This window comes from Lichenostomus cassidix, chromosome 10, assembly GCF_008360975.1.
Source record: "Lichenostomus cassidix isolate B80296 chromosome 10, HeHo_3.0, whole genome shotgun sequence".
NCBI lineage: Eukaryota > Metazoa > Chordata > Aves > Passeriformes > Meliphagidae > Lichenostomus > Lichenostomus cassidix.
The window spans coordinates 18,911,142-18,938,773 of NC_139491.1; the positions used below are offsets into that span (position 1 = coordinate 18,911,142).

At 47.4% G+C, this 27,632-nt stretch overlaps 1 protein-coding gene across 6 annotated transcripts in view; it reads right to left on the reverse strand.

The window, feature by feature from the left end:
- Positions 1–27,632, reverse strand: part of NEO1 (neogenin 1) — a 161,041-nt gene that overhangs the window by 22,629 nt on the left and 110,780 nt on the right. For 5 of the 6 annotated variants that reach the window (XM_085071067.1, XM_085071066.1, XM_085071061.1 and 2 more), the window contains exons 8-16: positions 15,926–16,145; positions 10,524–10,678; positions 9,901–10,049; positions 8,891–9,029; positions 5,623–5,672; positions 5,073–5,217; positions 3,880–3,990; positions 1,089–1,283; positions 416–511 (exon numbers count right to left, since the gene is read on the reverse strand). In XM_085071067.1, the coding sequence (XP_084927193.1) occupies positions 416–511; positions 1,089–1,283; positions 3,880–3,990; positions 5,073–5,217; positions 5,623–5,672; positions 8,891–9,029; positions 9,901–10,049; positions 10,524–10,678; positions 15,926–16,145 (1,260 nt within the window). The remainder of the gene's footprint in view (positions 1–415; positions 512–1,088; positions 1,284–3,879; positions 3,991–5,072; positions 5,218–5,622; positions 5,673–8,890; positions 9,030–9,900; positions 10,050–10,523; positions 10,679–15,925; positions 16,146–27,632) is intronic. The other variant, XM_085071065.1, reaches the window with a different exon arrangement.

Consider the following 27,632-nt stretch of genomic DNA (forward strand, 5'->3'; position numbering starts at 1 on the left):
AGCGAGCCATGGCATGGCAACAGCTCACCCGCAGCTCCTCTGCTTAAACTCTTGTCTTTATGGAAGACAAGGCCAAATAAAAACTGCCCAGAACCGGTTTGGTGTGAGTGACAACAGAGGGAGACACACAAAGCAAACACAGGCATCATGTTCCAAACTCTCAGCGTGAAACCCCAGCTCAGGGCCTTCAGAACTGCACCCACACAACCTGTGCTCAGGTGAGGGGAATGTCTGGAGTGAGAACATCCATTAGTAGCTGCCAGATGAGTTTGGGATTTACAAATGAGCCCAATTTTAGGTGGTTTAGCAGGAACGTGTGAGGCTGAGCAGGGACAGGGACAGAGAGCATGGGATGCACTGCCCAACAGGGCCCTGCCATCACCGCCAGCTGTTCCAGCTGCTGGGCAGGACTCACCCGAGTGGGGCCGGGTCACGGCGCTCTCATACAGGGGGATCCCTTCCCCCACGTTGTTGAAGGCTTTCAGGGTTATCACGTAGTGGGAGCTGGGGTCTGAAGGAGAAAAAAAAAATCAGCACAACCAAAGAATCCTTTTTCTGCTTCTCCATATCCTCTTTGTTCCATATTTTAATTTTGAACTGGAATATGTGAAACAACTAGATTTGAGCTGAGAAAGTCTCCACACAGACCCTGTTTGTGTTCACAGAATTCCAGACTGGTTTGGGTTGGAAGGGACCTTAAAGCCTATCTCATTCCACCCCCGGGGCAGGGACACCACAGCTCAAGTCTACAGTCACAGCAAATCTGCCTTTAAGCAGAGACAAATTAGGAGTGAGAAAAACAATTTAAAAGGAACAAAACCAAAATGACTCAAACATCCGATCTGATGGAATTCCCAATACTGCTGTTTCTCTCACTTTCAGACTATTCCACCTCCCACAGAGAGTTCTGTAGAGGGGTGAATCTTTATTTTCCTTTAGAAGGAGCCACCAGTGAATCCTGGTGATATTTCAGTCCCTTTTCCTCCCGCAGCTCCCTGCGGGGCACTCGTGCTGCTGCTGCCGGGGAAGCTGCTGTGAGGATGCTGAGGGAGCATCCTGGGGCCCAGAAGCAAATCCCCTGCACTCACCCAGGTTCTCTATGGTGTAGTATCTCTGCTTGTAGTCCACCTTGATGGTCTGGGCGTGGGGGCTGCCGATGCCGTAGCCGATGGCGTAGCCCCTGACCACCACGTCCTGGTTCTCGGGGGGCGTCCAGCTCACCACGATGCTGGTGACCAGTGGCCGCACGTGCAGGGAGCTGGGCACCTCGGGCACACGGCTTTCTGCAGGAAAAGGCAGGGATGGCAGGGCTTTCTCTCCAGGAAAGGCAGTGACATGGAGAAAGTGAGGCAGGAAGGGCAAACAAAGTATTTCTCTGCGCTGGAATGAGCACATTCCAATGGAGAGCTTTGGGGTGCAGGAGAGAGCAGAGAGCTCCAACAGCAGAATATTAACATTACATTCCAATAGATCCTCCCTTTAAAAGTAAGGACAGTCGTACTGAAGCTTAGGGGGGTGGGATGGTTTTTGTACCAGATCTGCTCAGGCATTTTGGATGGTTGTGCATGTTGTCACCAGTTTTTCCAAACAGGCACTGGTTTTATCCCATCGTTCCCCTCCACAAATTCATCACCTTTCAATTCCATTATATTCCTTACTTGTGGGTATTACAATAACTACATGGAGAATTCTGGTGATGAAAGAAAGGTTCCTGAGGTGGTTGTAGCATGAAATAGGATATTCCACAGCTCTAAGAACTGCACTGCAAAGGGTTCTTCTCGCTTGTCCTACACGTGTCGCTGCCAAAATCCTCAGATTCCCATAATTCCCAAAATATATGCGGGAACTACACAGCCATACTAAAAGTTAAAGAAATAAAGAGTCCATATCAAATGTTCAAACCCTTTCCCCAAAAGTAACACCGCACCCCACGGAGACACGGAATGTGGATCCCCAGCTCCAGAACACTTCCACAGCATGCCACTGTAAGCCCATAATATTTTTCCTAAGAGGCTTTTCCCCACTGCTGAGTGGAACCTAAAAGCAATCTCCCAGCTGTCCCTGGAGTGTCCCTAACTTTGGGTTCACTTCTCAAGAATGAAATAAATCCTTTTGTCGGGTGCCGGCGGATTAGGGATAATTCCCTGCAATAGCAAACTGAGCTCCCCACTCCAAATGGAATCAAGGCCTTGTGCTTCCTGCAGGGATTTCATTTTAATGAAACACGCTGCATTTCTCTACAAACATTTAATAAAGCACCACAACAGGATTATTTGGATCACAGCACAGCCCTGGCCCCCAGCCCGGGGAGCTCTTGGGCTGCTGCTGACACAGCCCAGCAATTCCAGCTCCCAGCTAAACACAGCAAAGCTCTGACTGCAAAGGAGAGGTGACATTTCCACTGCACTGGGGACAAACTTTGTACAACTGCTCAACACCTCCTGCTCTGCACTCAGGGGGAGCTGCTCTGACTCCGGCACGGAACTGGAACACTCCAGCTACCTTTACATCCATGGGACTCTCCTGGGAATTATTTTCTATTTAAACTCCAAAAGCAGCCCTGGAATAATAAGAAATTATGTCTCATGTGTCTGCTAAACCTAAGAAATGCAAGATGAGCTGTAAATACATTTGCATGGTGTTAAAATTATCCACGTGAGCTTTCTAAAGAAAGAAACCCAAAAAATGCAGTGTGCACATACAGAACTCACAGGTGTATGCAGAGTTATACAAATATGATGTTAGGTTGTCTTAAATGTCAATTTTTATTACTTTATTTAGTGGAAAGAATGTATAGAAAGTCAGATTTCCTACAACATTCTGAGGTGAAAAAAATCAAATTACTAAATCACAGGTTCTTTTTTTCTTCCTCCTTCTGCTCTGTCTAAATTTAAATTTAATCCTGGGGCTGTCCCCTGGCAAAGTGCTGTTAACTCCAGCTCAGGGACACTTCCATCACCCTGTGAGGTGCTCATTCACAGAGCTCTGCCCCACTCTGGGCCCTGGCAGCTCCAGGGGTGTGTCATATCCATGTAGGGGATGGCAGACACACAGATCAGGGAATTTGCATATCTGCATCCCTGCACTGCTCTGTTCCCACCGCAGAACGAGCAGCAGGAGCACCAGGACTGAGCTGAGCATCAGCTGTGCACAGACATTTCCACTGTTTCACCTCCTGGCTGCCAGGATCACTGAGCCTGCTCTGACCCAGGACACGGATCCATGGATATGGGGGAACACCCTCTGTCGAGGAGAGCTCTTTGCAGCACATGCAAAGAGCTTTGGAATATCCCCTTTAATGCTCTAACCATCTCAGGAACCTTTCTGCCATCATCAGAATTTTCAGTATCATTATTCTAATACCCACAATTCTGATATAACTGTTTAATACCCCAAATTTTGATGGAATTATTTAATACCCACAACTGAATTCCTGATGGGAGACACGGTGCAGACCAGTCCACCACTACAAAAATATAACCTATCTCCCTTCTCTTCTGTACAAAATATCAGTTACTGTGGGCCAAAGAAAGCACAGCACCAACATGGGGGTAAGGCTGCAAAGAGCTGTGGATAACAATGTTTCCCAGGATTTCTTTCCCATTGACATCTCATTGTCACTATAAAGGAGTATTTCTCAGCAGAAAATACCTGGTGCCAACTTACAGCACTAGGAGTGTAGCAGCACAGTTTCATTTCAAGCCACCTGATTGACGTGGCAAGAATTTTCTGTTAAAACAGACATGGATGTCACTGAATCCTAAATAAACCCCACTGTGCACCTGGGCCAGCAGTGCCAAGGCAGAGGTTTGCCTTTCAGAGAGGCAGTGGGATGTCAGTGCAGTGAATGGATGAATTCCCCCAAGCCAGGTCTCTCACCATCCAGGTCGCTCTCGAAGGTCTCTGCCGACACCCAGTCGGTGGCAGGGCCGGTGCCGTTGATGGTCATGGCAGCCACTCGGAAGCTGTACTCGGTGCCTCGCTCCAGCCCTGTGGGACACCGATCCCATCAGCTCAGAATTCCCACCCATGCGCTTAAATCCCGGGATAACCCAGGGCAATCAGCCCTCCACCCCCTGCAGTGTCACGGGAGGTCAGCGCGGGGAGGGCCTGTCTGCAGCCAGCTTGAATTTATGGTTGTTAATTAGTTTAATTAATTGGTTTTAACTGCAGGAACACTCCTACCATCATCAAACCTGTGGGTGGCACAGAGGCAGCAGGTGAGCAAACTCACACCCTTCTTCAATGTGTGCAAGGGTCTGTACTAAAAAATCAGAGCACTGGGAAAAGGCTTTCAAAATTTGATATATGGAACCTGTTAAACAGGCTTTGTTGCTGGCAAAAATATACTAAAATTACAGGAATATCTCAATTCTGTTATTTACTAAGTTTTACTAAGATTTACTAAGTCACAGCTGGAGTTTCTGAGGAAAAATCATGAGTATCTTGTTAGAAACTCCTCTAGAACTTCCCAGTTTCTCCTCTTTTGCCCAACCATTCATTTACAGAGATTGCAGAGGAACACAATGTGGTGTTGCTCCTGTTCTCATGACTGCTTGTTCCTGCTGAACACAATTCTAGCTCTGGAAGCAACATGCCACTGACACTAAGGGATGGACTAGACTGGATTTTTAAGTGTACAAAAGGGTAAACTGCATTCCCTCTAGAATATTCCATGGACACGAGGTGATATACTCCAGGCATGTCCAAGGTCAGCCATTCCCAGGGCTCAGGGCTGGGTCCAGGTGCCCGTGCCAACCCTGCCCAGCCCTTGCTCCTCCTCCACACCTCTATCCCTGGCATTTGGGCACACAATGAGCCCAGGGTCACCTTCTCCAGGCCTTTTATAAACATTTTATAAGGAATCATCCAGTCCACTTCATAAATCCATGGCAAAATCAGGGGCAGAAATCAGGTCACCAGACCCCAGGCACTGCTTGCAGCCCACACAACCCCAGAGCTTCTTTGGGAGCTGCTTCTGTTTGTCTTCCCAAGCAGGAGCCCAATGCAATCCTGTCCCTGAGCCCACCAAACACAGCCAGGCACCCCTGGAGAGGACAGGTCCCCCTCACCTTCGATGAGCTGGGACAGCTGGGTGCCCCCCACGCTCTCGGTGACGTCACTCTTGCGGGAAACTTTCCGGTAGCGGATTTTGTATCCCGTGATTTGCCCACTGTGGGTCCCGGCAGGAGGGGGCTGCCACTGCAGCAGGATGCTCTGGGGAAGGCAGCACATGAAAGTATTCAGAAAAAACTTTTTGGGAAAGGCATTAAAAAAAATCTCCACTCACAATCCCAAAGGCACAATGGCCAAGTATTCGATTTTCTCTTCCCAAGTGCCCAGGACACCCCAAAAGTGTGTCTGTGTGTGCCCACACTGCAAACAGTGAGCAGGGACTGCAGCTCTGCTCCTTCAGGCTCTTGGCCCTTCCATCATGCATCCCACCGTGGACATCCACAGCTGGACTGGAGTTTCTCCAAGCCCCACATGCAGATATTCTCTACAAAGAGCTCAAAAGCTGCATGGGAGAAAAAAGACCCAAAGCAGCTCCAAAATGTGGCCAATCTAAGACCTCCCAGTCTTTTATTTACCCATTGGCAGCAGGAAATCTTCCAATCTTACCTTGGAATTCCGTACCTCCAGTGTTAGATTCTGCGGTGGAGCACTGGGGACTGGAAACATTGAAGGAATTACAACTCCAAAACTTTCAAGTATTGTATTTCCACACCCAACTGCCCTCTGCTCTCATTTGCTAAGGAAGTACAGACTATTCTGGTTTAAGACACCATATAAAGGAACTACCAAATCCTCCACAGCTACTTTCTGACAGAGTGACTGGCTGAGGAGGATTCTGTATTTCATCATGAAGAACAAACTCTTTATTCAGGTCTTTACTTATCACAGCTATCTAAATAAAAAATATTTTATATTTAAAAGTACTTCTCAAACTCTCAGAGAAGAGATCCCACCCAGTTCTTTCCCAAGGCAAATCTTTAATGAACACACTGCTTGATTTGGGGACCCACATTTCAAATTCCAGCTGTGGGTTTTGTTACCCTGATTTTCAGACAGAAAAGCTCCAACTCACCAGGGCCCTGTGACAGTGAGGAGGTGAAGAGCACCTCAAACACTGGGGCTGTCTTTAAACTCTCACTCTTTGCTTGTTCTTTACTTGCTGCTCACGGCAGTGAAATCCACACAAAAAGGGAGCAGAGGGGAGACCCTGGGAGCAGGGAATTCCTTGTGGCACCACAGCAAAAGTCAGCCCCGTGAAGAGGAGATGATCCAAAGCCAACCTCTCTTTGCTCAAACAGTGCCACCCCTGCTATGAGCAGGGACACCTTCCACTATCCCAGGGCACCCCAAGCCCCATCCAGCCTGGCCTGGGACATTTCCAGGGATCCAGGGGCAGCCACAGCTTCTCTGGGAAATCCATCCCAGGGCCTCCCCAACCTCCCTGGGAAGAACAGGGATTTCCTATGGAAAGGCATCTCCTGGAGTGGGACAGCACAGGGAGAGCAGCCAGGCAGGAGCACCAGAACAGGCTGATGCTCACAGACTTCAATGCTCAGATTCCATTCCCAGCTGTAATCCCTGATCAGGAATTCTAGGAGAGGAGAAGCTATCCTCAGGAGCAGCATGTAAACCTGGGTTCAAATGGTAATACCTGCAGAGTTATCCCTGCAACAAGGCACTGTAACAGATTAGGAGCAAAAACCCACATAAAAATGCAGATGCTTTTTTAAATCAGGGCTAGAGGAAGCTTACTGAGAAATCCCTGCTGGGAACAAGGAGATTGCTCCTGGACACCGCAACAGGAAAACACAGGAGGAAAATGTGCATCATTTCAGAAAGATTTGAGAGCTTGCAGGGTTATCAGGCTGTAAGAAGCAAGATGACACCCTTCAGAGAGCTTTAGAAAAGAAGTACCTATAGGTTGAGTGTGAAACCTAAGTTGGACAAGAAAGAACTCCAGGAAAACTTCAAAATGACATGATAGCTAATAATAAATTCTTCTTCAAACAACTAAGGAGCTGGCAGCCCTGCAGAGAAATCAGTGAGCAAATGGTCAGGTCAGGCAGAAAAAGACACAGATAAGGCCACACAAGTCTGTCTTTGCATTGGTGGTGAGGGGAAGGGAAAGGAGAGGTTTCCATGACACCCTCCCAAAGGATTCCCATGGTCTCTCCAACTGAAATGTCAATGTGAGGGATTATGGAAGAGTCAGACATAGGGAACAGCAGCCTCCTGCCAGGGTTGTGTTATCCATCCAGAATTCCTCAAGAAACTGGGGAATGAAATATCTGCAAGACTTCTTTAACCCCTCCCAGTTTATCTTGACCCTGGGAGGTTGCAAAGTGGGGCCAGCATTGAAACGGGATAACTCCAACTCCACCTGCTGGGTCAGACACTTCTGTGGGGCAAACCAACTGACACAACAGTAAGACATGAAATTCAGAGGGCAAGAGTGAGAATGGGAGCAGTAAGAAGGATCTCTCCCTTTTTCAAGGGGAATCCCTTCTATTTTAAGCAATGAGGCCATGAGGGCATGGGAGGGAAGTGCTCACTGGAGTAAAGACCTGGTTGAAAGAAAGTTCAGAGCAGGAAGGAAGGTGGGGGAAATGAGCTGGGGACATCCCACAGTATGATCCTGTGCTAAAGAACTGCACAAAGACCTTGGGATGTTTCCTCTCAGTGCTCAGAAGGAACCCAAAAAAGCCACTTAAGTGCAAGTAACATCTCACTTGTACCTTTGATACCATTTTAGTCTCCTCTACTTGCGTTTTTAAAGCAAAGGAGAAAAGATACCTGGAGAAAAGTTAAGGAAAGGGCACTAAAGGTTGAAAGAGTTCCACAGGAGAAATGGGTAACCATTCCTGTGCCTTTGGAATCTGGAAAATGGATGAACCAGGGAGACCACGGAAAGGTCCCCAGAACGAGGAGGGGGACAGAGGAATTATCAGTGGACACTCATCATTCCTTCTCTCAGGAGCACAGCCCCAGGCAACAAGGGACACCTACACAGGGCAGGGACAGAACAGACACAAAGGGGGAATTTTCAGAGGAAATTTTCAGAAGAACTTTTGTCCACTTGATGCTGTGGATAAAAGCTGGGTGGGTTCAAGAAGATGCTGACAGGAGCTCATGGAACAGAAGATGACTTAGTAAAGACACAGAAACTCCTGCAAAGTCAAAAAGTGCCCCAGGAACAAACCTGGACCCACAGACTTTGGGACAATACCCCTCTCTGCTCCTGGTCACTCCTGGAGAGAGGATTCTACACTCGGTTGCCTTTCCATTGGAGTGTTCTCACATATAAATATACTCCTCTATAACCAATATAAGTTAACATTAACTCTGATCACTCTGCAGTTGCTCATGTATCTCTGTTTGCTCACATCACCTCTGTATCTGCCTTATAAAAAATCCTGACCTCACGTCCTGCTCTCACCACTCCATGCACTGGATTTAACAGTATCTCTGCTGGAGTGCAACCACAGGAACACAATTAAAATAACACCACTCCAAAACCAAGATTCTGCTCATATGTAAAAATGTGAGTGAACTGAAAAATAATTTAGAGTTGCTGCCTTCAGGATACTTTTTTTTTCTGTCCACGCTCAATGTAAGCTCAATAATCCATGAAATAAATGGCTGATGCTGGAATGAAGGACACCATTGTTCTGGAATCACAATCCCAGATCCTTCTGCAGGTGTAGCAATTTTTCTTCACCCAGTTCTGGAAGGCCTCGGGGGGAATTGCGACCATGAACAGCCACACGCAACAACGAGCAAACCCCCTAAAAGCCTGGTTAAAGATTCACTTGTCGGAAATTGGTGGATAATTCCCGGAAAACCCCCCAATGCCAAAGGAGCGGAGCAGCGTTACCGTCGGACAGGGTGCGCACCACGACGTCGTGGGTGGAGACGCCGGGGCCGTGCTTGTTGTAGGCGACCACGCGGAAGCTGTACTCGGTGAACTTCTTCAGCCCCGTGACCGTGTGGGACAGGCCTGCCACGTCCACGTCCTGCCCCAACACACACCCAGGCAAGCTCAGGTCAGCACTCAGTGTCACCAACACCCAAAACTCCTGCACAGCTCAGAGCCCATGGCAGCAGTGGCACCTCTAGGCACCTCTAGGCACAGCCAGGACTCATGGGGATGTCAGCTCTGAGTTTACAGGAAAAAATTCACCCTCTCCTATTTAAATCCTAACACGGACGCTGTTCCTGGACATCAAAACTCTCAAAAACCATCACGATATATATCACTATAATTGGAATAGCGGGATGCAGAAGTAGAAGAGGCAACAGCCCTGTTTTAAAATATTCTTCCCTTTGCTTTTTAAAGCTGGAATGATACTGATCTGCAATTGGATGGGAATGTGGCTGTGAGGACTGGGATTAATCCTCATTATTCCAGGTGGCAGCCCATGCTTCAACAGAACACACTGAATGCTTCAGTGGAATCCTAAGAAAATTTAAACAATCAGATGCTCAGTAATATCAAAGTATCAATCACTGGGTCCAAGAACTCAAAGTTTGGATTAGGGATCATGCCAAAATCAGTAGTTAGCTTGAATCACTAAAACCCAGGCCATAATTCTGTGCAGCATCTTTGAAATCATCTGCACCAGAGCTGTCAATGATGACATGGCTGTTCTTTGCCTTCTCCTCCCATGATATGATGGAATTCCCCAAAAGCTACTTGATGTTGACAAATGCCAAAACAGGGCATCATGAAAAAAATGGTTTTCATTCCCAGACACAAACATTGCATGCTGGAATTCCGATTTTACATAATTCCCATATTTGAGGCTGAAGGATTCAGTCCGTCAGGAAAGCAGACCCTTGCCAAGAAGTTCAGGGCAGTCTCAGTGGGTGCATCAGGCCCCTTACCTGCTCCGTGTCCTGCCCCTTCTCCATGTAGTAGAGTTTGTAGTTCTGGATGTCGCCGTTGCCCGAGAGCGGCGTCTCCCAGGTGACAGTGACGGAGGTGGGGGAGCCAGAGAAGGCACGGATGTTGGGAGCAGGGCCAGGCAGCTGGACTGGAGCACAAGGGGGAATTGTTAGTGCCAAGCTGAGTCTGCCGACCCTAGCCATCAACCCCACGGAAAACCGGGATTTCTCCCATTGTGACATTCCACACAGATCCACTGCAGGGTGGAAAGGTGGGACCCAATTCCCAAAGGAGATCCTACTCCCAGGGTCCCTTTTGTCTGGAATGACTCTAGCAAGTGACTTGATATTGGCTTACAGTTCTCCCTCTTTCAGAGAATAACAATTTAGAAGTATTCCTTTTGTAACAGTTTGGAGAATTCAGCAAGGAATGTCCCATCAGTCTTAATGGTGACAATAAATCCCACAAGCCCACCAACCTGGAAAGTCTTTGGAAACTGTGGTCTGCAAGTACAACTTTTAAACAGCATCAAATTCTGGGAAAGGTTACGAATGAGGAGAATAAAAAATAAACTCAGTATTGCTCCCAAAGCAAGGAAAACTCCAGGAATATCCTGGCTCACCCTCAGGCTGTGTTGCCACCTTGAGCGGTGCTGAGCTCTCGCCAGGGCCATGCCGGTTCTGGGCCACCACCCGAAACACATACACTGTCTCTGGCATCAGGTTCTGGATCATCACCTGTGTCTCTCCAGCACGACTCGTGTTTTCCACACGTTCCCTTTGGGAAACAGAAGGGTTGGGCACAGACACCAGCACGGATTAGTAAATAAGGAGTAGTTGTACCGCAGCATGTCCCGTCTGAAGGCAGCCACTGTGTAACCGATGTGGGATTTACACAGCACGACACCACAGCCATGTGCCAAAAGTGCTGCTGACAAACTGCTCCCGATTTTGCAACTTCTCTTTGCACAAAACCAAACGTGCTGAAGGAACAGAATAAATTACACTTGACACCCCCAAACTCGGAGTGGTTTCTTTGCTATTCCCGTGACAGTAAGTGAGAATTCACTGTGACAGTTTATCCTACAGCTCGGGAGCCAGCAGAGAAACTATTTTAGCAGCACGCAAAGTCTGGCGAGATTTAGGGCATTCCTGTTAATATTGCAGGGCTGCTTTTTGGGGATTTTTCAAAGGAGCTGTTTTAACGTATTCTTCCACCTCCAGCCTTCCCTCAGCTCCTCGCTGGCGTTTGGATTTGTTTGGAATATGCAGGGCATGGCCATGGCACCGACACTGGTTCTACATACGGAGTGGAGGCAAAGCGGCTCTGTTGGACCGGAGCGGAGATTCCATCCTCCAGCAATGCCTGCAGACAGATCCAGGCCACCAGACCCTCCCCATGGAAGGAATACACGTGGCATGGGAAGGGCACCTGTCAGGGCAGCATTTTGCAAGCTGGCAGCTTTAACCCAGCTGGGAGTGCATGGGAAATGTGGGGGCACCAGAAGGGTCAGTGTTGGTGCTCAGTGACCCTCCAGTGCACCCCCGGCACCGGAACACGACACTACCCCTGCAGAACGAGGCCTCTGCCAAAATCCGCCCAGGAAACTCCATCTGTTCTTATCAAGGATTGAGAGGAAGATTAGGAGATTAATCATTAACTAAGGGCAGCCTTTATTTCCGACATGGCCGTGCACCTGAGCTTGCTCAGAGCTGTGTTTGGGTGATGCCATCCGCCCTTCCTTGGGAAAGAGCTCCCCACTCCCTGTGAATGCCAACAACTCCAGAAGGAGAAATCAGAAACTTCCCACCAAGCAAATGCAGGGCACTGTGCCTGTTCTGAGCACCATCCTGCCCCTGTGGACTGCCAGGTTCCCCGTGGGACAGGGACAGGCAGGGACAGGCCAGTCTCAGCCCCACTAACACATATTAGAGCATTTCTGACACAGAAACTCTGGCAGAGCCATGCCAGTTTCCCTTTCCTCCCTTCCAACCTCTCTGCTGCAGTTTCTACCAGACAAATAAGATGCCAAACCCCCCATTTTTAATTTATTTCTCTTTACATCCACCGGTGTGGTTGATTTAGCAGAATTTGGCTGAAAACATTCTGAAATCCCTGTTGGTTTCTGCACTATTACCCTGTAGCTATAGAGAAGGGAACAATGCACTCTCTGTAACTAAACACCTATTTACACCCATTTTCTAGAATGTTCCCCTTCATAAGCTCAGCTAAAATGGCACTGCATAAAACAGTTTCATTTATTGCAGCTTTTTATTAATTTTCATTGCTAATTTTTCCACTTCTACCAGAATGTTTTCTTGAAAACATGTTTCCAAATTGAGTTTCCTTTAAGACATGCTGTAGCTACAAGGATGGGGTCTGAAAGCCCAGCCTAAATGCCAATGGATTCACAGCTGTGGAGTAACATCCGGCTCCCATTAACATGCAAAATATTGCATTTTCTGCCTCAAGTGGAAGTGCACTCCCTGGTTTGATTGAGGAAAAAATGGTAATCAGCAAACCAAGGTTATTATTTAAAATTAGAAAAAACCTCAGAACTCTTTTACGGGGAAGGCAACATTTACCAAAAATAAACAGCCATGTCACAGTATTGCAATTTTCAGTAATAACCAGGAATGTGGCTTCACAATACTGTGGTAAAAATAGGGAGAGATTGATCTAATTAATTGCTGTGTGAATCCCTCCTTTATGGCCTTTCCTGGGGAGCCTGGAGCACCTTTCCCAACATGCTCAGGTTGGGATAACAGGCACCAAGCAGATGGGCCCGGGAACAAGTGCATTACCCTGCAGATCGTTATGGCTTTCCATGATCCCACTTTAATCCCCAATTAAGGAACTCCAGTGAAGGTTCACAGGAGCTCTCACATACCCACAGGAAGAGCCTCCAGTGCAACCCCAGGAGTTTGGCTGGAAATGCCAAGAGTAAAGTTGCACTTACACCTAAAAAGGCACTTTTGGGGAGCTGTGAGAGAGTGGATATTGTGTGTGCCAGATGTGCCAGCTGTGGGGCCTAGTAGGGATCTCCAGGGGCATTCTGAGTGTGTTTACACACAATTAAGCTCCATTTGCTGTGTTTGAAGCACACCACAGTGAACTGTGAGTTTCGGAGTGTTTTAAACATCCCATATGTGTAATTCAGAGCAGCATTATGCTGCCATTTCTTTTATTTTTGTCCAGATCTTGAAGTCTGCAGTTCTTCTGCCTGAGTGCTTGTCTAAAGTTCCCAGAATTAAACCTCCCTCCAGCATTTTGGAATTTTCACACCCTTTCAAGGGGAACTGCCTTGAGTGTGGAATAAATAAATACCTGACAGGGGGACGAAATAACCCTGCAGCTGTGTGAGACAGTGACATCCATCTGATCAGATTCCTTGAGATCTCCAGGAGGTGAAACAGGAAAGCCCCAGGACACCCCTTTCCTCCCACGCCACTGCCTCCAGGGGAGCCACTGCAATGTCACCAGGCCAAGGTGAGACAAGTCATGGCTGGTGACACTGTGCAGCCCCTGGAGCAGAAATGTGTCCTCCACAGCTACTTCCTCACTTTGAAATGCTCCTCTTGGAATCACAGAATGGGTTGGGTTGGAAGGGAAATTAAAGGCGATCCAGTGCCACCCCTGCCATGGGCAGGGACACCTTCCACTGTCCCAGGCTGCTCCAAGCCCTGTCCAGCTTGCCCTTGGACATGTTCCAGGATCCAGGGGCAGCCACAGCTTCTCTGGCACCCTGTGCCAGGGCCTCACCATCCTCACAGGGAACAATTCCTCCCCAATATCCCATCCAACCCTGCCCTCTGGCACTCAGAAGCCATTCCCTGTGTCCTGTCCCTCCATCCCTTGTCCCCAGTCCCTCTCCAGCTCTCTTGGAGCCCCTTTAGGCACTGGCAGGGGCTCTGAGGTCTCTCTGGAGCTTCTCCTCTCCAGGTGAACACCCCCAGCTCTCCCAGCCTGGCTCCAGAGCAGAGGGGCTCCAGACCTGGGGCAGCTCTGGGGTCTCTTCTGGACTTGCTCCAGCAGCTGGAATAAGTGCAAGGGGCAGAGGGGAGGAGGCCTTGCCATGGTCCTGAATCTCCTCTCCTTTAACAGGTGAAAAGTGAAGGAGGCTGAGCCAGCAGAAGCTGAGGCAGTCAAAACTTCAGAACCTCAGAGGGATTTGGGGGCTCCTGCACTCACAAGAGGAAGGTGACTCTTACAGATGTTTTAGAGATGTCAGAGTCCCCACAAACCCACTCCTGTTACATGGATTTTTTCATTTCCACAGGCCTGATTTAAAAGGCAAATAAATCCAACCCCTGGTTAGACCCCTACTCAAATGCAAGCAAGGGAGACAACACTTGGGGTCCTACAGGGAGCCAGGAATCCAGGCAATGAAAGGGGACAGAGGGGCAAGATGTAACAGCCTGAGCTGGCACAGATGCACTTAAACCACAGCAAATGTTTAATCGTCCATAATTCAGGAGCTACAAAGTGGCTGCTTAAGCAGGGCTTTGTTCTGCTGAGGAAGGAGGCAGAGTGGCACAGCCAGGCTTGACTTCAAAACTCTCTGACTTGGACTGCTCAGGTGTGTGACAGTCACCAAGTGATATTTCCCCAGGCCTGATCAAGTGGTCAGAAGTCCCATGGAACCTCAAAATGGCCAAGAGAACCTTTGTCTTTCTTATTCTTTTTTTTTGTTTTTTTAATTATTGTTCTCATTCTCTAAATCCAGGGTGAGTGGCAGGACCTTGAGTATTTCCATACCTGTCTCTGAAACATGTGATCCCATGTGTCCTGCACGTGTTGTTGTTGGCTGAACAGGAATGCTTTCTGGATTGCTGTAAACTTGGTATGGAGCAGAAAGAGGTGGATTTTGTTTCCTCTAAGAGGACAGGGAAGGACATGAAGCCATCCCCAGCAAATCCCTTTCTAAAAGCCCAGCGGGTGGAGTGGTTACAACCAGGAACATGGAGAAGGAGAGGCAGGAAGCTAGGATGGCCGGCAGGATCCCACCTTCTTCCTCTGTCACTTAAAATGTCTCCAATGAGAACAAATGGTATCACATGGAATGGTTCAGGTTGGAAGGGGCCTTAAAGCTCATTTAATTCCACCCCTGCCATGGGCAAGGATACCTTCCACAAGACCAGGTTGCTCCAAGCCCTGTCCAACTTGGCCTGGAACACCTTGGATATTACCAAAGTAAGGCAGCAGCAGAAAAACATTTGTGAGGCAAATAGAATGTTACTAATTGCCTCAATTAATTGCCCTGAGACTGGAAAAGATGTCTATTCACAGGATGAAGGAACAGTAGGAACGCTCCCATCTAGAGTGTTTTCTGTTCCAAATGACTTTGTTGAGTCTCACACTCTCATCAATAAGGTGACAGATAATTTTACCTTGAGTAATAAATCTGATAAGCTAATTTGCAATAATTAAGCATTGCTCCAAATGAATGTTCACTCCAGTTTCCTCAAACTTATCACAATTTAAAACTGTAATTCCCAGCAGTAGATCCCATCAGGAAAGAGAAGGGGTAGATTGATATTATCCAGAAGCTGATGATAGTGAGGCATTAACTAGATTTCTGTTTACAGGGATTACTAGGAGGGAATTGGTGTTTACCCAGCACTGACCATGGTGTTTAACCAAACACTGACCACAGTGTTTAATCAGCACAGACTGTGCTGTTTAACCAGCACTGACCATGGTGTTTCAACAACACCTACTACATGGCTGTCCCTGAAATAAGAGGGAATTTGCAGGGGTTTGGAGCCTGATGTGGCTTCCAGAGGGTGTTCCTGTGCCTCCTGAGGAGCTGTGACAGCCCTGCTGTCCCCAACAGGCTGCTAAAGGCAGTTAGCAACTGCCGGAATTGTTTGCAGTCAACCAAACCATGCACCAGCACTGCCTGTGAAATCTGTGGTGCAGGAAGGAGAAAGGGGAGCGCAACCCCTCCACCTCACAGACTTCGTGTCCAAGCAAAGCCAGAGGGAAGAGGAGTCCCAAGAGAGCCCCTTTCCCCCTGCTTACCTGTTGATGCCCTCCTTGGTGTAGAAGATGGAGTAGGTGAGGTTGTCTCCCTGCGGGTCCGAGGCCGGCGGCCGCCACGTGAGCCGGATGAAGCGAGTGGACACGAGGGTGGCCACGACGTCCCGCGGGGCGGAGGGCAGGGGTCCCGCTGTGGCTGGTGCTAGATGGTCATTAGTGGCACTGGTCAGTGAAGTGGGAGGTAATGTTGGGATGGCAACATCTTGGCATGTGCAAACATTGGGGAATATGAAGGGCAAACATCACCACGGTTTAAAAAAAAAAAGAGAACAGAAAAAAAAAACGTAAAAGAAATAAACAAAACCACGATGGGAAACAGAAGAAAATGAACACACAAAAAAGGCCATTAAACTGAAGGCTGACATGCAGGCAGAGGTAACTACTGACCACTAATGGGGATACAGGACACGGCACTGTCAGGCAAGCAGACCAAATCTCCACTGTAATGGAAGTGGCAGGGGAGGGGAGGGTGGAACTGGGGGTAAAATAGAGCTGGAGAGGAGACCAGCAGCAAACAACAGTGTCAGTGCTTTGTGAGCACAGCTGATGCCACACGGGTGACAGTCACACCCAGTCTGGGGTAACGATTCAAATACACACCCAGAGCCCACTTCTGCTGCGGCTCATTAACACGCACAGTTCATTTCTGTGATTCTCACTCGTAACTAAATGACAAAGGAATACATAGAATTCCTTCCAGTGCAAACTCAGCCAGTCAAACCCTTCTGACCCAGCTGGGTTCTGCCCCTGCCCATGGCACTGGAACTTTTCCCCACTGTTTTCCTTCCATCAGGGCTCTCCCTCCCTCCCCAAACCCCCATTTCATCCTTTTACGACGACTCTAACAAGCAGAAACAACTCTTGCTCTGGATGATACCCACACTCTCCAAATTTTTAGCCTCAGTCATGTTGTCTTCCTATGTTGCTACTCCAAGCCAGGATAAATCCAGGGATTATTGCATTAAAAGGTTGGTGATTTAACAGCACAAGCTGTACCATAGGAAGAGCCACTCTCCAAATCCTATTAAAGCAATCCAGCCAGTAAATGTAACAGTGAGATTCCAGCAGCTGGACCCCAATTACCACTGAGTGTTCCTAGCAGATCAATTAATAACAAACCCCCAAAGCTCAGGATACCCAGAATTTTTCTGGATTTTTAACTATTTACCAGGCTTAAGCCACCTGATGACATTTTCCACATGGGAATCCACACTGCCAAATACACTTATTCCTTTATTAATTATGGAAACTAACTCAAATAGCTGTGATTTTCCCCAGAAAGAAGTTCAGGACTTGAAGACCAGTTGCTGAGCTGCAGCATCCCCACCGGAACACGTGGACTTGTGTCTTGGTATCAAGAAGAAAACCTCCCAAAAAACCTGACTCAAGGAGAAAATGTTGTGTGAATGACCAAACCTTCAGGGAAAAACACTGAGGCGTCTTCCATCAGCAACAACCTGATTTTAAACTGACAGAGCCCCTTGACATCCCAAGCATCAGTTTGGGAGGTCCTCAATTGGCAGAACTCTCATTTTTCCTGTTCTGTTTCTTAGGGAACTCCTGACAGAGACGTAAGAACCAGCCACGGGTTTTAATTTGATTTGCCCAGTTTGTAATTTGTAACACCAGTCAGTCCGTGGGCAGAACTGGGACACAGATTTCCAGAGCCAGCACCATTTTGGTATTCCAAATATGGATCACAGAGAGACACATACTCCAGGGTATCTCCTTAATTATCCTTCCACACTCTAATAGCTAAAGATCCCAATTAAGTGCTCTCCAGCAGCCCCTCCTGATCAATACCCGACACCATTAATTTCACATTCATTGTAAAATCTATTTTTATCTAAAGCCCCTATTTTTACGTCCCATAATTGGATTTCTTGTAGGAATGAACCATGTTTAGCTCTTCTGGTCCCAGACAGGACCCCATTCCCTCAGGGATCCTCCCCTGCTGTTGCAGATCACTCGGGAGAACCCTGACTGGGGCCAGGGGATCTTCCCAAACCATCTCCCTGCTCCTGAACAATTCCAGTGCTGATCCAGTACCACACCAGACTTTTCCTGTGTTTAAATCTCAACCCTTGTAACAGCTCCCTTGGACTGGAGACCTTTGCACTGCACCTGACAAATCCTTCTCTGTTCCCACTGAGGAACAAGGGATAAAAACTGCAGAACTCTCTTTTCAGCACCTTCCCCACTGTCCTGCTTGGCTTGCAGTTCACTTCAAATCTCAAACGCTTATGCTTGGGTTTCTCTCACCTCTCTTGGCAATACTGTCATGTGATCTCCACATTACATGGTTTTGATGTGAAATCCACCCCACACCAAGCTTTAAAATTCATTCCATTAAAATGGAATATTTTTTAAATTCATCTGCTTAGTCTAAACCCCATCCCCACACACTCGTGTGTTTTTCTTCCCAGATCCTGAAATGGATGCATCTCTCCTGAAGTGACGTGCACACAGAGCTGATGAGTCTGGGAGAGCTGCCAGGATTTCCCAGAGAACAGACACCCAGTTCTACCCTCGTGCAAGGCTCAAGCCTGGAATGTTCCTTCCCACAGCACTGCAGGAGAATGGGCACAGACAACAAACTCCTAATGGTGCCTGAAAAATCAGCTGTGACCCAGAGAGAGCACCCAGGACCTGAAACCCTCCAGGTGAGGTGAGCAGGGCCAGACCCCAGAACTCCCCCCACACTGCACTTCAACGCTTTTGGGACTGCCCAAGCTGGGGATTATACTCTGAAGATTAAGGGATTTCCTTCCTTTTCCCCCTATTTTTGCTCCAAGTCCTCAAGTGATGTTACAGAGGCTTCATCCCCAGCCAGGAGAGCAGAGCTCAGCAGTCAGAGCTCTGTTAATGAGCAATTACGCCCAAATTAACTCTAACGTCAAACAGGGAGGTGCTTTGTCACTTCCAGCCTTCAGCACTGTGGAAGAAGCAGCTCAAGTCTCCATTCTCACATCTCCTTCATCACTTCCTCAACAGTAACTCCAACTCTGGACTGTTCTTTGAAGCTATTCCTGCACAGCTTCACATGAATCTCATTTTTAAAAAGCACATTCTGCAAGTGACTTGTGCTTTGCAGGATAATTTATCTCCTGCTGTGGATTAACTGGGACCACAAGGATGCTGGAACTCCTGAACAACTCCAGGTAGCAGAGTTCCACTCCTGCATCACAGCCCCTGCAGGGCAGGCAGGAATTCCCAGGAACATGGGAAGCAGAACTTCTTAACCTTGCCCTAGAAATTATCTTCCCCATGGAAATAATTTTCCCCACTTCCCAGAGGATTCCAGGACTCCAAGAAGCAAGAATCTATGTTTGCACTGCCTGGGTGTGACACCAACACTGCCAGCCAAGGCAGCCCCACAGGAATCCCACGGATCCAGGGTGAGAGGACATTCCAACTGCTAATCCTCAAGCCCCTTCTATCAAGCTGCCCATTCCAGAGCTCTTTCGGAGCAGACATCAAATAGTGCAACTATTTTATCAAAATACTCTGCGGGGCGTGCAAACACTCCCAAGAATTTGGACTCAAATCAATCAATACTGAGGTTTTAATTGCCCCAACACTGGGCTGGTGACACCCAAGAGGTTAAGATGCCCATGGGGTGGGTGCTCTGGTGTGGTCCCAGCTTTTCATCTTGCAGGAAAACTGCAGGATAACAAAGAGCTGGACTGTGCCTGGGGAGCTGCTCCATGGCCACCACCCAGGGGGCCCAGGAGAGCTTTTCCAAACAACTCTGCCACACCTGAAAACCACTCATTGAAACACTCTGGTTGTTATGAAATCACTGGAAATACTTTCCATGCTGTCCAGCCCCTCCGGTTCAGATTTCCCTTTTCCTGCCTTCCCCCCTCTGGTGGTTGGCTTCCTCCTGTTTGGAACAACATTCCAACACCATTGGCTCCACAGACAAAGGGGAAGGGAACAGGAACGTTATCTGCTCTAGCCTTATCTGAACGACCGGGACACTCCAATCCCCTGGCACTGCCACCACCTGCCTTGTGACGGGGTGTGGAAATGCAGGGATCCAGACCTATAAACACTCGAGGAAATGGTTAATGGCCATATTTAGGCTATTTTGGCCATATCCAGGTGTTTGCAAAGTCCTGGTTCCAGCACCTGCCCAGGTACAGAGCTGGGGATTTTGGAAGCAGTAGATCCAGGTGTTCCTGGAGCCCAGGGCCTGCATCCAATGGAGCTTTGGAGCGGCTCACCCCAAACACCCAGCAGGAACCCCAGGGCATCTCCCAGCCCAGAGCCACCGAGATCCAAGACTCCCTGAGCTGCAGTCAGAGGGTGAGGAGCACGAATGGGCTGGGAATGCCAACTGTGTCCATGAACCCTCCCAGGGTGGAGTGGATTCCACACGTGGAGAATGAGAAGGATCTTCCCAATGGGAATCATTTACAGGGACAACGACAAATAGGGGCACCACTTCATACCTACAGGAGAAGAGACAGAACTCCTTGGAAGGACTTCAGGGTGGATTTTAGAGATTTGAAATAGATTTGAAACATGAATATATCTTTGATTTCAACAACAAAGATCTACTACAACTCAAAACAGCAAGTAACTATTTTGTCTACAAACCTGTTGGAAAAACATGACCTAAGGACATTCAGATCTCAACAGCTCTAAGATTTTAACTGTACTGCCTCAGAAAACAATATCTCAGAGGCACCAAAATGTTTTTGACTTGGGCTATTCATATAAAACTGTGTATTCAGTATTAGTTTTCCCATAAATCCATTTAACTGATTCCAGAAAGGTAATAACGACTTTCAAACTTTTTCTTTTACCTAATGCACTCTTCTCCTAAATTTGAACTTTAGATCATGGTGTCCCAATGGAAGGATTCAACTTGGATCAGGATTAAGGAGCTGGGATGCTTCAGAGTCAAATCCCACTGATTTCATTAAGCTCATACTATTTGAAAATAAAAGCATTTGACTGGAACACAATAAGAAAAATGAAATGGCAAAATTAGGAAGTTCCCACTACACATCACCCTTCAAAATTTTGTGTTCTCTCCTATTTTTACCCCGTGTTCTAAATTGTATCTAATTGTTGTCCTTGTTGAAATGCTCAATACATAAATTTCCAATAGAACACCATCATCTTGTTATTCGCTGAATGACACCACACTCCACGAAAGCCACGTTACCTGGCCCTAATAATTCCTCTCAGGACAAATGGCCCCAGTCAGTCTCACCAGATCAGTTGTAATAATGGAATTAACTCCTTCCCTGGGAAAAGCCCATTAAGGAAGTCTGTGGGATTCCTGTTCCTCCACTGATTTTGTGCAAAGCTGGAACAGAGACTGAACAGACGTGGAAAGAAGAGGGTATAAAATAATTTCTGCATTACAGAATGAACACAAATGTCCTGGAATGTGAATCCTGAATGTCCCGAATCTCCTGGATTTCCAGCGACAGCCACCATCACCCCCAATCCCCTGGTGTAAGACACAGATCCACATCTGCTTGACATAAAACCCCCTCAGATTTAGGATTTTGTAGACATATTTACTCTTTATGAGCTGATTTAAACTGCAGAACTTTGTGTGGCACTTGGAAATGTGTCAGAAACAAGACAGTGCTGGGACCAACAGCTCCAGGGAATCACAGCTGGACATGGAGCTGCTGACCTGGGCATCCCTTTGGGAATTACACCTGCAGGATCCATGGGAAACACAAAGAATGTGGGATTTCCCTGGATCATCTCACTCAAGGGAGAGGTTTGAGGACAAGAACCCAGCTCAATACTTGGAATCAATTTCATCCCTCACAAACTTAAAAAGCCAAATTCAACCCCCCACCCTGAGGAACAGACCCTTCTCCAAAAATATCCTTCATTTTCCTCAGAAATTAAATAAAGATGCTTCCTTATTTATTCCTCTGTGCTGACACGTTTAGCCCAGAGCAGGCAAAATGCCTTATTTTTAATTTTTAATTGCCTTAGATTAATTTACATCACCACTGGGAGCGAGAACTGTTATTTACTCTTCACTCAATGCACAGCATCGCAAAAAACTCCCCAAAACTCCAGACCAAGCAAATGTTTAACTGACATCAGTGATTCTGATTTTTAGGCATTTACTTGGTTCTGTTTTGCATTGTGAATGGCCACTGCTGGGTGCTCAATAAATTGGGATATATAAATATAGTGATAAACACATTCTGACTGGGAGCCTGTGCTTTAAAGGAAGTCATAAACCCCCTCCTGATAACGAGCCCTCCTCCCATTCCCATTTCACCATGAAATGCTTTGGTGGAGAGGAAACAATTTGATTTTTTCCTGTCTCATAAAACAACCCTCAAAAAGGCGTGACGGCCCTGCTGACGCATTCCAGGGAAACCGAGCAGGAACCCCTCGGTTCCAACCACATCCCAGGGCTCCAGGGGAGGAGGCAAAGGGAAAAAGCCCTGCAGGGATTTCAGTCACGAGACTCAGGTTATTAAAAAAATGGAAGTAAGCCAAACACACCTCACCTGTCCCCAGGGAGTTTAAAACTGCTTTGAAATGCATTTTGCTAGTGGAAAGAAATTCAAACCATAACACATATTTCAAAATGACCTTCAAAATCAGTGGTGAATATCCAATTTTTTTTTTTTTTTTAACAACCACTACTTGAGTAAAGAATGAAAAACCCAAACCCAAAACAAAACCCAGAGATAGAATCTGAGCCAGGAAAACTGCCTGGAAGTGCCGCCAAAGAACCCAGGCCAGGGTCTCCTCTTACTGTAAATATTCATCAGCTGAACTCCTCTGAAGAATTAAAAAATCTCCTGAGAGCAGCAGAGCCTGCACCAGCGTTCTGCAATGTGACTTTAATAACAGCAGGAGAGCAGTGATTTTATTCCCAAGTAGCTGTGATTTGTTCAAGCACAGCCCTCGGAGGGGCAGGGATGAACAAAGCCCTGTGTGCTGTGCAAAGGGCTCAGCTCTGCTCCAGCCACTGCACAGCTGAGGAGCTCAGGATCACTCTTCTCAAGTTCCCCTGGGCCCTGCCAAGAACCCATTTTGCCCCGTGAGCAGCTCCCTTCCCTTCCCACCTCTCCCTCCGTGGTATCCACAGGGATGCTCAGCTGGCGCTCCTGAGGGTGAGAGGTGCTGGGAGCTCTGGGAATGCTGCAATCATCCCCAAGAATCCTCCAGCCAGGCAGGGCAGGAATCACTGCTGGGCTGGGAGAGCACGACCAACCATCCCTGGAGTGTCCAAGGCCAGGCTGGATGGGGTTTGGGGCACCCTGGGACAGTGGAAAGTGTCCCTGCCCATGGCAGAGGTGGACAGGATCGGCTTTAAAGTCCTTCCAGCCCAACCCACCCTGGGATTCCATGACCATACCTCGACTATTTCAGGATGTATTTTCAAAGGAACACCACAGGAACAGCCTAAACTGAAATAAATGAGCCCATAAAAAGCAAATCCTGCTGCTGTTCCAGGCTGCTGCTCAGAGATCCCTAAGAACCCCTGACTTTCATCTGCAGTATCTTCTCTAAGTGACTGCCATGCTCCCCAAAGTGCCTCTGGGTAAGACATCCTGTCCCCATCTGGGCCACCTGCAGGGGGACACAGGGTGCAGTTCAGTGTCACCCTACATGGCTGCTTTTCTCCATGAAATACGTTGGAAGTGGGAGATCTTTTCCCTCTGTTTGGGAGCTGTTGATGCTTGGAAAAACTTGGCAGCACCAACTCTGCCAAACCAGAGCTGCAGCAGATGAGGCTGAACAAGCCGTTTGTAGGCAAAATTGTCCTTATTTCTCCAAGCTCTTCATCAAACTTATTTCAACTACTTATGAACTACTTATTTATCTACTTGTTTCTTACACACATCTACCTCACTCTATTTTCCTACCTTCAGGTTTATATACCCACAATTATTATTCTTTAAGGGAGAGAAGGTACCCCTTGAAACCCCCATTTCCTCTTTCAGTCCATAACCACCTACAGAGCAGCTCTATTAGATGTGGTACTGGATTTTGTATTAATTTTCACTGGATTTCTCTGCTAAAGGCCACTTGTACCTGCTCCTTGCTGCTCACCTCAGACCCACCCATTTTTATAGGAACTGGAGGAGTTTCAGGATGTTTGGGAATCTTACAAACTCTTAATTAAGACTTTTTCCCTTTCTATTTTTAAAGCTGTAATATTCCCTCACTTCCTCATGTTTATAATTTTAACAGAAAGAGTGAACCCCATGAGTGTTTTTAAAGAACAACTGCATTTCCCAGCCCAGAGGCTTGGGAATTTGGTGTGCACTTCCCAGCAAACAAGAATTGCAGGTTATTCCCCAGAAGTATATATGTGATGGGGTTTATAGCAAGAGATGCAATGTTTAAATGTGGACTTACTCTGGTCACTGTCCACTGTTAAAAATGCCTAAACCCCACGTTTTTAAAGCAGTTTACAAATGTAAATTGGTGCTGAGGAGCGGTCAAGGTGGACTGTCCATCCCCAATCAGCTCTGACCTGGATCCAGGCATGAGTTTCCTCCCCCTCCTTTCTTTTCCTTTAGTACCTTCAGTGCTGATGTGCCACCAGGAAAACCACACAGAATCCATTTGTCCTTTAAAGACTCTGGATCCACAATTATGAGCTTCTTTATGGGGAGAAGAGAGATGATAGGAGAGGGGAAACAAGCAGGAGAACAAGAAATCCCCACTCCAGGCTATTCTGTCCTGGTGAGAACAGTGACATTTACAGCTGGTTTCAATACTGAGCCCACGTTATCAAAAACTGCATTTCTTTGTTAGATTTATTCCATTTCCTTAGGGCATAAACCCCTTGAGCCCATCCAGGTTATCCTGTCAGTAAGTAGCAGGGGCTTCTCCCACCTCCTGATCATCATCTGCAGGAGCCCTGTTACCCCTCAGCCCAAGTGAAAACCAATCCTCTCCCTCCTCTCCAAACGCATTCAGCTGTCTCTGCTATTCATGGGTAATTTAGCAACTCTGAAATATAAGCAACCAATTAAGACCAACCCCACCCATTTGCTCTCCCCACTGGTGCGAGACTGACAAAATCTGATCTTTCCCTTTCCAACCTGAGCCTGGGTTCAATTACAAATTAAGGGTGTTTCTGTCAATCTTCCCAGCCCTGGCCATGAGGAATAAAGGCAGAGGAAATGCCGTGGGTAATGGTGACGGATATCAAGCTACAGCTAATCCTGCCCTTGCACTCAGCCAGGGATGGAAAAAGCACAGCCACTAAAAACAACAGCCCTCGTGACCCTCTGCAGTGGCTGCTCTTGCCCTGATGATTTGTATTTTCCTCTCTAAGCAGGAGCCAGACCCAGGCACAGGAGCCCTGAGCCATCACTGCCCAGCCAGAGCTGGGCTTGTGTCCGGAGCGGCACCGCTTTGTTCCCAGGAGAAAGCACTCCTGCCATGACATCACCCAGCCAAGCTGCCAGGAATATATAAAATATGAGCATAAACATGACTGGAATGGGTGGATTTCAGGGCTATTGAGGGAGGTGTATGTGCTGTTATTAATCAGCCCTTCCGCTGGCCAAGAGCCTTTAAGGGACTGAGAACCTCTCTTGGGAATTCCAGATTAGCCGTAAGAGATGAGACAAAATGGACTCAGAGCCTTCCACACTCATCCTACCTCAGTCCACTTATGCAGGGGTACAATAAATATGGAATAAGCCAGGTGCAGGACAGCAAACATGTATTAATGTGTGCTGTGTGTCTCAGAACATACCGAAGCTTTTTGCCCCTACTCTGCCTCCACTGGACATTCCTCACGTATCATTCCTTTCCCAACGTGGCATGGAATTTCTTTAAGTACCTTTTAGCCATTAACTCCCCTCCTGAAAACCAAAATTCAAGGTGCCAGTCCCCGTGTTTCCAAGCACAGTTGCACAAGCAGCATCCCCACATCCCCACATTTGTGGGGCAAACTGGAGCCACAGTGCCTGATCCTGTACGAATTCCATCAGGAGGTTCCCATTTCTTTGCCAAGCCAACTGTAAATACAGTCATAAAACAAGAAATGAGAACTAATAAGCACAATATAAATGCTGTTCTGCCTCCCTGCGATTCACGGCGCGCTGGCAAACATTAATCTGTTCCTAATTTAATCTAAATTAGAGCAATTCATTCAAAGCCCGTGCCAGCTTTAAACATGAATAGGCTACTGAGAACTGCTTAGCTCCCGTTTCATCAAGCTAAACGTTCAAGAAGTTTGGGATCTAGGGTGGTTTAATCAGTTCTGCTTCTCAATAAGACTGTATATAAGCAGGGCCCATAAAGAGGGAATAAATAAAGATCATTTATTAAACAGGAATTGAGTCAAGAAATGGAACCAACTGAATTCAAACAGCTCCCAGGCCATTTTGAACAGACATGCAGCCATGAGAAACACAAATGCTGCCTTTCCCTGAGGAATAATAGCTAAGTCATGTAAATTAAAATCAAAATTAAACCCAAAAACCCCACTCTTTCAGCACTAAAGAGGAGCACACACTGCTGTGTTTACAGAAAATTAGCACTGGAGTGTACACAACCAGTACCAAACATTCCTCGAGTTTGGCTTTGGCTGTGACTGTTTGAAGTCAGTTTGTGATTTCAGATGCTGTTTATGTTCCTGAAGCACAACTCTCCAAATGAGGCTTCCAAGCTGTTCCTGCTCCATCCATCTGACGCCGGGTGGATGCCGGAGGGCCGGGATGGAGGCAGAGACTCTGGCAATGCTCTCGGCTCCGGGGAGCCCCGGCACTGCCACGAGTTCCTAAATGTTCACTGGGGCGTCCTGTGGAGGTGGAATTTGACATTTGCTGCTTTTAAAGCTTTTTGGGGACAAACCTTAATCCTGGTGAGTGGAAACCCATGTGGATATGTGGATATAAAATAGATGTTACAGGGAGGGAGCTCCCCTGCTACACCTGGCTCTGATGACGCTCATCCCAGTGGATTTGCCATTCTCCTACTTTTGGATCTTTCCCCCACCAGACCAGAGGTTCTCCCTCATGTCCCTAGGTCTCCAGCCCAGCAGAGCCAGGTGCCCTCAGCACAGACCTGCTCTCCCAGAACAATGGGATTAGGCTGGAAGGGACCTTGAACACCCACAGTTCCACTCCAGGTCTGTCACTATCTCCCACTCCCCTGAAATTCACAGTTCTTTCCTTCAAATACTTTTTCCTCTTGACAGAAAATGGGAATTTTTGTCTGCAAGGCTTTGCAGCCTCCCTGCTCAGTTTTCATCCACGAATCATTTCCTCCCTAGTGGACACAGATTCCTGAAAGCCACTCCTGGAAACCACAGGGACCTCTTCCCATTTTCCTTCATTAAGACATGCAAAATTGGACAAGGCAGAAAGAACATTAGAACATTTCTGTCTGAGAGAAGAAACACAAGACTCTGCAAAGGAACACCCAGAGTCCTTCTCTATTCTTCAAAGAACCCTTTTTATCTTGCTCTGGCATTTCACTCACAACACCCTGCAGATTTTTCAAGTACTTCTGCAGTCTCCAAGAACTCCAGAGAATTGCATGGACTGTAAAAGTTTCTACTTTATTACCTTGACAACAACACTAAATGCTTTCATTCACAATATGTGACTAAAAAATACTCTAAAGCATCACCTTCATGAGTGAGAGAATCCAGGAAGTGGCATTTGATATCTGTGAAATCATTCAAAATAGGTCCTGAGGTGACATGAGAGGT